This window comes from Rhododendron vialii, chromosome 6a (assembly GCF_030253575.1).
Source record: "Rhododendron vialii isolate Sample 1 chromosome 6a, ASM3025357v1".
In the NCBI taxonomy this organism is placed as follows: Eukaryota; Viridiplantae; Streptophyta; class Magnoliopsida; order Ericales; family Ericaceae; genus Rhododendron; species Rhododendron vialii.
The window spans coordinates 7596706-7608058 of NC_080562.1; the positions used below are offsets into that span (position 1 = coordinate 7596706).

At 39.8% G+C, this 11353-nt stretch overlaps 2 protein-coding genes and 1 long non-coding RNA gene across 3 annotated transcripts; 2 read left to right on the forward strand and 1 right to left on the reverse strand.

The window, feature by feature from the left end:
* Positions 1-1798: 1798 nt before the first annotated feature.
* On the forward strand, positions 1799-3163 carry LOC131331310 (cytochrome b5-like). The gene is made up of 2 exons (XM_058365195.1): positions 1799-2157; positions 2621-3163. Exons 1-2 carry the CDS (start codon positions 2074-2076, stop codon positions 2978-2980), a joined length of 444 nt encoding a protein of 147 aa, XP_058221178.1. The 5' UTR covers positions 1799-2073; the 3' UTR covers positions 2981-3163.
* A 2566-nt stretch (positions 3164-5729) lies between these two features.
* Positions 5730-8006, forward strand: LOC131331316 (uncharacterized). Its single transcript, XR_009201349.1, has 2 exons — positions 5730-6109; positions 7696-8006. It is a non-coding gene; the product is annotated as an uncharacterized LOC131331316 (long non-coding RNA).
* A 36-nt stretch (positions 8007-8042) lies between these two features.
* On the reverse strand, positions 8043-10980 carry LOC131331313 (subtilisin-like protease SBT1.7). The gene has a single exon (XM_058365198.1). It carries the CDS (start codon positions 10652-10654, stop codon positions 8351-8353), a length of 2304 nt encoding a protein of 767 aa, XP_058221181.1. The 5' UTR covers positions 10655-10980; the 3' UTR covers positions 8043-8350.
* Between the last annotated feature and the right edge of the window lie 373 nt (positions 10981-11353).

An 11353-nucleotide genomic window follows, 5' to 3' on the forward strand; every position in this document is an offset into this window, starting at 1 on the left:
AATCTATGAAAATTTTTGATCGTCAACAAGGTAAGGTTTAAGAAGGGCGCCGCTATTTGCAGCCCTCTATTTTCTTCCATAGCCCGTTAAAAATTTTCAATTATACTCGACAGTTAGTTACCGAAATTGAGATATATTTTCAGCATCCAATTACCGAAATATTATATTTTTTTCGACAGCTATTTATCGAAAATGTATGTTCGGCAGTTGTTTACCGAAAGTTGAACATATTTTCAACAGGTAGTTACCGAAATATAATCTTGTTTTCAACAGCAATTTACCGAAATGTTATTTATGATTTTCAACAACCATTTACCGAAATGTAGTGGGCTATGGGAGAAAATAAAAGGCTGCGAATAGCGGCGCCCTCTAAGAAAATACTTTCTGCAATCCAAACTCAAACTATAAAAGAAGCCGGGTTCATAGGAGAAGTGATGATAAATTTACCCCCCAAAAAATGATAGTGCAGCTCTCTTTTCCCCTTTTTTAAATTTTTTTTTATCAAGGGGTAAGAATTGCATTCAACTACTTTTTAGGACAAATCAAATTTGTAAAACCAAATTAATAGTGTTTTTATTTCACGATTCAAACCGTTTATTTTATATAAATTAATGTGATTTCATTCATGAATAAAATTAAATTAATCAGACATCGATAAAGATTAGGACATATCTGACAGAAATTAAAGAAATCAAATATGCAAAAATCAAATTAATCCCGTTTGTATTTCACAATTCAAGCCGTTATTTTGTAGAAAAAATTAATACGTTTCATTCATACAAAAAAGTAGGTTAATTGAACATCGATAAACATCTGGTCAAATAATATTTGGTAAAAGAGAAATGAGCGATCAAATCCAGCAGTTCATTTCTGTTCTGAGCTTTGTAAGATTGAACTCATGCACGATCTTTTTCATTGATGATAGACACATTAAAACTTAAAAAAAACGAACTTAGATGAGATGTAATGGGTTTACTTTACCTCATAACATATCATAACCACATAATTTAAAAGGGAAAACTTTACTTAAACCTTATGTAGTTTGGTCTATGTGCGAAATCATCTCTTGTATTCAATTTGTTGTACATAATCCACATTGTACTTTGTGGTAGATTGCATCCAGCACCAAATTCCGTCTAATTTCACACTTTTAAGAAATTGGACATAAATGTCTTCATCATCTCCATTCAATCATCATGTTCTTTGAATCTAACCAATATATTAAAAATTTAATTCGAGCCATTTATAATGTATTAATCAAAAAGTAGAATATCTCTATAAAAAATCTGACCGATCAAGACATAGACAACTCTTAGAGAACATTAAAATAAAAAAAATTGAAAATGAAAAATTAAACCTTCCTAATAAATTATATTTCACCATGAAGTTCTCATTGTCGAATCAACTTGAATTTTGGTACGAATATAGTACTCGTCAACTTGTATAATATAAACAGTTCGGATCAAATTTTCTACTCCCTCCGTCCCACTTTGTTTCGCCTGTTTCCTTTTTGGGACGTCCCAAAAAATTGTTTATATCTCACAATTTATAATATTTTATATATTCAATATGAATCTTATTTGATAAATCTCAATTTATTTTTTTAAACCAAGTTTTCGAAATCATTAAAAACATTTTAGATTGTGAGATATAGAAATTTTTTTGGGACGTCCCAAAAAAGAAACAGGTGCAACAAAAGTGGGACGGAGGGAGTATTAACTTTAACTGAAAATGTGCATAATACATAATCACAGGGAAGTTATGTGCTACAAACTAGTAAAATTTAGAAGATTCATCCGGGTATCGACCAAACCATAGGGGGTGTAAGTGAAGGTTACCCATTTTGGAAATGACTGGATCTTAGTCCTACCTTTATGGGCATTGGATCCCTCAATTTCCCATCTGTCTTTTCTTTCCCATCTATATAGAGTATGTATAGCTCTATATATTAGGACGGTAAATACTCTTTGCATGGACTAATTTCCTCTAGACTCCCAATTCAACTCTCTCTCTCTCTCTCTCTCTCTCTCTCTCTCTCTCTCTCCAGACACACACACACACAACTAACCAAAAATGGAGAAAGGAAGAATTTTCACCCTTTCCCAGGTTGCCCAACACAAGTCCAAGAAGGATTGCTGGTTCGTCATCAATGGCAGGGTACGTAATTGATTCCCCTTGGGGATTTGCTCCTGTTTCATCTTTAATTCCAAATCAGCCATGTTAAATATTCTACTACAACACTGCCCAGAATTCAAAATGGATTAATTGATCAGATCCACTCGGGCGTGTCGGTCCATCCATTTTTACTCCTGGTTATTTTTTGTCCTGCAATAAAAAAACACGGTTAGGAAAGGGCGACCAGCATCATGGTCCCCATCGGGCGTCACCACAACACCCAGTCCCGATAAGTATTCCGGCACACCCAGCATCTGATTCACGAGAATTATTATCGTGAGCTGGTTTTTAACTCACGACCGCGCGTTAAGAGGGATGGACTTTCACCCCGCACCTTTTGCTATAACTTCACTACACCTCGGTTGTGTTTTCTTTCTCCCCTGTTCTAAACTGCACTTGCACTTGAAAGACGCTAACTTCGTACAAATTCGAGTGAAAATTGCAGGTGGTGGACGTGACCAAGTTTCTGGAAGAACACCCGGGAGGAGAGGAGGTGTTGATCGAGTCGGCCGGGAAAGACGCAACCAAGGAGTTTGATGAAATTGGCCACAGCAAGGCTGCAAAGGAAATGCTCCTCAAATACCAGGTAGGGGTCCTCCAAGGTTACAGCCCCAGCGGAGGCGGCGAGTCCGAAGTAGCTGCTTCTAAGGAATCCAACAAGGCTAAAGAGATGAAAGCGTTTGTGATCAAGGACGATCCGGTGCCCAAATACAAGGCTTTTGTCGAGTTCTTTGTGCCCCTGCTTGTCGCCGGATCCTTCTTCGGGTACCGGTACCTGACCGGAGCAACCCAGATCGGATCTTGATTTTGAGATCTCATATTTTAGAATGGTAGCTATGGTCTTCAATTAGTATCTGATCATGTGATCGGTTTAATAATCTGTTATTTCGCGTTTATTGTCTGTATGAATCCTCCAGGGGAAGAAAAGATTTAGTAAGATAAATGAAATGGAATCTCGCTAGTCTGTAGTCCAGTTTTGGACAGCAAAGGTGCAGTTTAAGTAATCGCAACCGTCGCATGATGTTTTTAATGGTCCAGATTTATTTTCAATCTTTCACCGGTACTAAAAGACTTTTACCAATAATACATTCAACAAGGTTGAACCATTGATTTTCAAAATGAACGGTTCAGATTGAACCGCAGAATCTTCTCTGCAGTTAATTGCAGAGAAGCCGGATGAGGTAATCAGTCATTTTCCCTTTTCTGAGAAAATTGCTCAATAAAATCTAACATTCCAAATACAAAACTATACACTTATCAGAGGAAGAAGAGGGAAATTTTCATTTCCCCTTACAAACTTCTACTTCATACCAAAGGGGGAAATCTCTTATATTATGCAAATTCTGTATCAACCAGGCAAAAGTGCATCTATTTGTTCGCAGTCATTTGGGGTGTTCGATTTCTGGTTTTTTCAGTAAAAGTATTTTGACTAGGTTTCAACCAAAAAGTAACCAAAAACTAGCTAACTTTAACATTGTAGTCTGACATTTATATCGCGATAAGGAGCTGATGATGAGTTGCAGCCCTCCATGACCTAATACCGATAGTGGTCGTAGAGTGAATTAAGCATACGATTCCGACGCAAGACAGACATTTCCTTCACCTCCCTTACGTAAACAGCTTCCTCAATGTCTGGCCATTTGTTAAATTGTTTCAGCCACATCATGATAAAAAACCGTCGATGATGAGTCCGATAGAGAGGAGAAGAAGAAAACCACGAGAAGGCAATGTATGTCCCAATCTTGGAAGATGAGAGCCCCAAAAAACAAATACTTGCCTTCACTCACCAAAAACAAATCTAATACCTGCATATACACATAATCACACTACTGTCTTTTCTAGACAGGGTCTACTCTTTTGAACATCAAAGAACTTATTCAAGCTTGTAATCTATATTATTGTCCAATGAGCATTCTGTCTATCATGAGTATCCGCCAAATATGACGAACCTTACTTTTCCTCCGGTGAGATGAAAGGAATTTACGTAAAAGCCATGTCTGTTTGGAGTTGAAAGTCCTTGAAATCTATATCTAAACTATATATTAAAGCAAAGTCATAATTCGTGAGGAGGCCTACGGTTAAAAAAACGTGGCACCAATGAGGAGTCTTATGGTTGCGACACGCGGCATTTATATATTGAGAAAGGTCAAGTAACCTATTAGAGTTGCATTTGAAAAATTATATTACAAAACAGTGCGATTTTTGTTAAAAATGTCTAGGCATATAAATCAGAGCAACATCTACAACCGTTAGATCACTTCATGTTAAATTTGTAGCCATCGGATCATTTTGTTTTAAAAGATACTAAGAATAAATTTATCTCTTTCTATTCTCATTTTTTAGGCAATATATCTCTATGTAAAATAATGTTGTCTTATATGATCAAATAGAAAAATATCTCAAAATGGTAACTGACGTTTGGTAGATATTACAACTATCCTGTAGAGCTGGTCAATTTATTTAAGTTGAGATTATGATACATTTCAACGTGCCATTAGGCACTAGCATCCGCTAGTGTTAGATAACTGATGTCCATTCCTTAATTTATGTAGACCACCCATAATTTACGTAGAGACAATATTCAAAAAGTATATGGTTTATTGTATACTGCCAATTAATCTTCCACTATTGTTCCCCTTGGAAACCAAATCAAACATATTTCTTATTTCCTATTAAAGCTGGAAATTTTCATAGCTCACTATCAGTGTTGTTGACAATTAGGGCTGCAAACGAGCCGAGTCAAGCCGAGTTTTGCCTTGCTCGAGCTCGGCTCGCCTTAGTTTTCAGCTTGGCTCGAGCTCGAATTGAGCTGAAATATGTGGGCTCGAACTTGGCTCGAACATATATTCAAAAGCTTGAGCTCGGCTCGGCTCGGCTCGAATGGCTCGTTCGGTACATGTATGGTTATACACACACACACACACACACACACACACACACACACCAATATATATGTATATGTAAGCTCGAGCTCGGCTCGAATGGCTCGTTTGGTATATGTATGTACTGTATATGGCAGCTCGCGAGCTCAACGAGCCGAGCATCAAGTGGCTCGAGCTCGGCTCGTTTATGAAACGAGCTGAAAATGTTGGCTCGAGCTCGTTCATTTGCTTGATGAACCGAGCTCGAACGAGCTATTAGCGAGCCGAGTCACCAGCCGCTCGCGAGCGGCTGGGTTCGTTTGCAGGCCTATTGACAATACCTTTGTCAAGATTATTTTGGATCAGTTTCATGAATCCTGCGTACTAATTTCAAAGTTGTTGGAGGTTATGCATTATGTGTTGGGTTTTCTTACTTTTCTAAGCCCTGATTAGTGAGGAACTAAGGGTATTACAATAGTTAGTTGATGCAAACCCTAGCATATGCCGCTTAAAACCTACTTCTATATCAAATTGAGTTCTACTCAAACTTTTACTCCATTTCAAAAAAGACTCAATATTTTACTAGGGCATTTCCTTCTTCACAAATATACAAATATGCTGTTAATGAACTACTTACACTAGTGTTATGCTTAGATTTGAGCTTTTCCATTGGATTGTTTCATATCAAATGAAGCTTTTACTCAATTTTTTACTCTAATTCAATAAAAATTTGGGTAAGGGCAATTTGGTATGAAGTACTTCAATGGACAAATCCGAATGTAAGCACAAATGTGAGTAAAAGCTACATTAATGGCAGAGTCGTAAATTATCAAAAGCAAACAACCCTTAAATCTTTTTTGTGATTCTATGACTGAAATTGTAAAGAAACAGAGTATAGCATTTTCGATACAGATGATTTGAACTTAATAAATGGTCATATACATACGTACCAGGGCGGAGGTGGTGGGGGCCGGCATTGATGAGGTTGAAGAGGCTGGCGCGGCCGTAGAATTTGGCGAGGAAGATGGTGGCATTAGATTGAGAATCGGAGGATTTGATCCAGTGAAGGCAGGGTCTGAGACTGCATTCGTCGCTGCATCCTTTCTGGAGGACTCTGCAGGCATTACAGCTTGTCCTCATCGGGTTTCTGTTTCTTTCTTCCTTAACACACACACACACACAGAGAAAGAGAATTTTTTTTGGGAGAAATAAGACGGAGGTTAGGAAGGGTTGGAAATGGGGTATTTAAAGTGGTTGGTGGAAGAGGGGATTTTGGAGGAAAGGAATGAGCGTAGTAATAACACACAGTAGTTTCCTGGTTCCCTTGATTTGGTAAAATTTTGAGCGGGCACTCTGGAGCAATGATTGAACGCGCTCGGCCTTGTCCACGCTTTCCGCTAAGTATACTCAGAATTTGGTTATGAGTCAATTAAAAGAACGGAAAGAATAAGGGCTGAAGATGCTCTTCGTGAATTGATTTTGAGCAAGTACATTGGAGCATGATCGTACTGAACCAAGGGGGACTGATATTGTTGTTGTCTTGGATATTTAGCAAGAAATTTAATAGCTCAATATCAGTGTTGTTGACAATACATTTGTCTAGATTAATTTGGATCAATTTCATGCATCCTGCTTGGTAGTTGTTAAAGCATCCAACTCGAAACCAATTGGCAATGAGTGGAGAGGCCACTCAGGTTCATATACTAGTTTTGGAGAAGATAATTAATCAATGTGAGACAAACTCCAAAACTCCCCCGCACGTGCGACCCCCGACTCGCACGTGAAGAGGTAAACAAAGGATCCATAACACGTGGATCACAACAATCAACGGCGCACCTATGGCACAAACAAGGGGAACAAATTCTCTGAAACTCTAGCTCTGATATCATGTTAAAGCATCCAACTCAAGACCAATCGGTAATGAGTGGAGAGGCTGCTTAGATTCATATATTAGGTTTGGAGGTTATATTTAACCAATATGGGACAAGCTCCAATACTTCCCCGCACGTGCGATCCCTTACTCGCATATGGTGAGGTAAACAAACTATTCAACACATACGACATCAATCAACTATTAACGGCCAACAAAGAGGGAACCAACCATCAATGACATATGGTCTTGTCCAAAAGCCTTCGAAAACCTAGCTCTGATACCATGTTAAAGCATCCAACTCGAAACCAATTGACAATGAATGGAGAGGCCGCCTAAGCTCATATACTAATTTTGGAGAAGATAATTAACCAATGTGGGATGAACTCCAACAATATTGTCAATTTGTTAGAGGTTATGCATTATGTGTTCGGTTTTGTGGGCCTGGATTAGTAATGAACTAAGGGTGTTACAGTAGTGTTGATGCAAACCCTGGCATAGGCCGCGTATATGGCCTTTGTTTGGGCTTCTTGCTAAAGAGTAGCATCTCCTTCAACCACTTAACTCAACAGACCTGAGCTATCTTATCCCCACCTACTTGGTGGATAAATAGCTTCCTGTTTACGTCTGTAAACAGTTTCTAGTTTGGATTCTGCTAAAAAAATCTTTCATTTTCCTTTCATTTACTAAAAAATAATGGCAGCTAGTTTGAGCATTTTTTTTATGCCATACAGTTTAATGACTCTGTCATTGTGATAACCCTGGTTATCATTGGTTTGATTTGTTCAGGTACTTTCTTTGACACCTAAGGGGTGTATCATCAAGATATGTGAGAGTTCCATTGACATCTTGCTTCATTGTTCAAACATGGCAGCATTTACTCGTTCGACATCTTCCAGTAACACCTTTTACTGTAAGTTAGTTTCTCTAGAACTTGAGAGTTTGTAACAAACCACATAATTAATACCTTGTCTGTATAGGAACTTTTTGGAAGGGTGTGAAACAAGTATTTGCGTTAGAATACATATTAAGTTTGGCCAATAGTCCTCCATGTAAAGTTTGTTTCTTAGAAACAGAACATAGCATCAGAACTAGGAAAAGGAAAAGGAAATGGAAATTTTAACTTCGCTAATGATGAAAAAACAGAACATAGCATTAGAACTAGGAAAAGGATATGGATTTTTTATTATCTATACCACATTCCAATCACATATACATCTTTTACAGAATTATTTTGACCCCTCCCCTGCATCCTATTTCTTCCTGCAACATTAAGTCATATCTGCATGACATCTGGTAGAACCCTCATAAGAATGTTAAAACAAGAAACACAATAGTCATACATAAACTGGTTCTTCTTGAACAGAGGAACTCTTTAGCCTTTTCAACTTGAGGAACTTCACCTCCAATGATTTACAGCCTTATCACTTGGGTGTTACTATGATCATGTCCAGCTGATAGCTATTGGACTTCCAACTGTGTTCTTTCCATCTGACCATTCCATACGAGCAAATTCATTTGTGCCTGATGGCATTGAGCTTGCACTGAATGTAACTGTAAAAGTCTTCTTCTCATTAGTTTTGCTAAAAGTTAGTGATTCCGGCTCTACTGTTATCTTCACTGCCCTTGTCTTAGAAGACACGGAAGCCTTGTATGTTGCCGGAGTACCAACATTAGTCAATGTTCTCGTGTACTTCACCGCGGTTGCTGCACTGCTACCACCGCCTTGGCCTGAGGCTGTCTGTAGAGGAACAACAAAAGACGGGTAATTAAAATCTCCCAAGCTGTATTTCTTCCCTGATTCGCATGTATAATCTTGCTGTGAGATGGTCTTAATTCTGGCCGAAGTGTAGTTTAAGGCACACAGGAAACCTAGGTAATCATCAACTCCGGCGTCATATACAAGGCCCGGGTCAAGGGCCGCTACCGGATTCACGTGCCCAGCACCATAATCAAACGGCGTTGATGGACGTCCAGTTGCGATATCTTTTATTGTTTTGCCGTCTTTGTAGGTGGTGTAGGTTGTGGTCATCAGTGCAGACTTTACAGCGGCCGGGCTCCAATCTTGGTGGACTCCCTTGACTAGCGCCGCGAGGCCACTCACGTGGGGGCACGACATCGATGTCCCGGAAACGACGTTGAAGCTCACCTGCCGAGTGTCTTCCTGCAACCCCGTAGGTCCAGCTGCACCAGTCCAACCTGCTAGGATATTAACACCGGGGGCTATTAAATCCGGTTTGAGTATGTCTGGCGTTATTGGGTTCGGACCTCGAGAACTGAAAGCTGCCACGACTGGTGATGGTTGGACACCCAACTGGGTGCCTGCAAACGTGATTGTGGCTGTTGGTTTAGTATCTGAAAGTATGTATTTCTTTATCGCGTCACCTGTCAATTGACCTACAGCTACTGTGGGTATGAGATGTGCGTCGGCCACCAATTCTTCTCCATAGGAATCAGTATTTGTTAAGATCATCCCTATGCCACCGGCATCTTTTACCACCACTCCTTTTTGCACCCTAAAATTCAATCCTCTATCACAGACCACAATTTTCCCAGAAACTTTTGCAGGAATCAAACTGCCAGTCATGCATAGATTTCCATAAGAGGAGTTGCTCACATTTGCGGCATACACAAGTGGCACCAAGGAAGAATCAGACAATGGCTTTCCACTGTAAAGTGAAACGCCAGATAAATTTTTCCCACTGCCAAGCATAGCATAAGCTGGGAATTTGCGGTCGAGTGTTCCAGCACCCACGGTGGTTATCCACGGCGCAACGTTGGACAGAGTCATGGGACCCGGCCCTCCGTTTCCGGCTGAGCATGATACTAAGATTCCTTTCGTCATCGCCCCGAATGCTCCGATGGCGATGCTGTCTCTATCGTAATCGGTAACCGAGCCACCAATGGACATAGACAGTACATTTACGCCGTCTTTAACAGCCGCGTCCATCGCGGCCACTATGTCGGAGCTGAAACAACCGCCTTGCCAGCATATTTTATACGTGGCTACACGGGCATGCCTAGCCATCCCTCTCGCTGTACCCGCAGCATAGCCAAATAGGCTAGCTTCTGCTACAGCAGACCCCGCTGCTGTAGTCGACGTGTGCGTACCATGCCCATTGTCATCCCTCGGTGATTTGGATTCGGTTTTCGCAACAATCGGCCCAAAAGCTCCTTCATACCCTTTGGAAAAGAACCTTGCCCCGATTAGTTTCCTGTTACAGTGCGACGTGTTGAAGTTATTACCAGCTTCGCACTCGCCTTTCCAGCTATTAGGCACCTGCCCGAGCTCCGTGTCGTCGAAGCTTTTAGACTCGGGCCAAACACCCGTGTCTAAAACCCCGACAACAACATCACTAGCCGTGGTAGAATCTGGGAAGAGTGATTGGCTTGCATCGAGTCCAAGGAACTGTGGCGTTCGGGTAGTGTGAAGCTCGTATTTCACTTCTTCTAGGAGTGAAAGAACCCCAAGATGGGATTCGAGCGACTTGGCTTCGTCAGCTGTGAGCCTCGCGGAGAAGCCGTGGATTACATCGGTATAGGCATAAAGCATGTTGCCGGAATCTGAAACAGTTTTTAAAGCTGAGTCGTACCATTCGAAGTGATCGGTGAAACTCGTTGGCATGGTGGATTTGTCCATGTGAACGATGTAAGTCTTTTTTTCTGCAACCGCGAATGAACGGTAGGTGATTGCAATCAGAAGAAGTATCAGTAGTAACAGTGGCCCGAACCTCGAAAAAGGTTTCATGTTTAGAATGCCTCTGAAGCCCTGTGGCCAAAAACACTGAAAAATTGGGCTGGCTCTGTTTTCTCTAGGAATGTTTTTGTGGCTATATTTAGGAAAACCTCTTTTAAGTTCCACATAGGACCAGAGAGAGACTTGGATATTTTTTAAACTTCACATCTTGATTTTTTGAATTTGTTTCAATAAGAGTAATTAGAAAACAAAAAAGGAAAATAATTTTTGCTCTTCACTAGCTTACAAATGGGGAATGATAATGCCACTTCCTTTTTTACCAATGTCACTTCCCTTTTTGTCTTATAGTGTATGAATTTACACAATAGTCCATGCATTTTGTGCAAGTTTATTGCATTGAGGGGTAAATTAGTAAATTCACCTGACTAAAAGACAAAAGGAGTGGCATTGATAAAAAAAAAGGGGGTGGCATTATTATTGGCCCAAATTCACTCCAAAAATTATTAACAAGTCCGTGTAAGCTGATGTCATGAACTTTTGTTTGGTTACAAAGAGTTACTATAATGTAAGGTACTCCCACCGTCCTGATTTGTTTGTCCCCTTTTTGAATTTTTGAGAGCGTTTGACCTTTAAAAAAATTGTCTATAATTTTTAATTTGTAATGTTTTTATTATGCAATATGGATCCTATTTGATAGATCTCAATTAGTTTTATTATATAAAATCTTCAAAATCATAAAAAAAAATTATA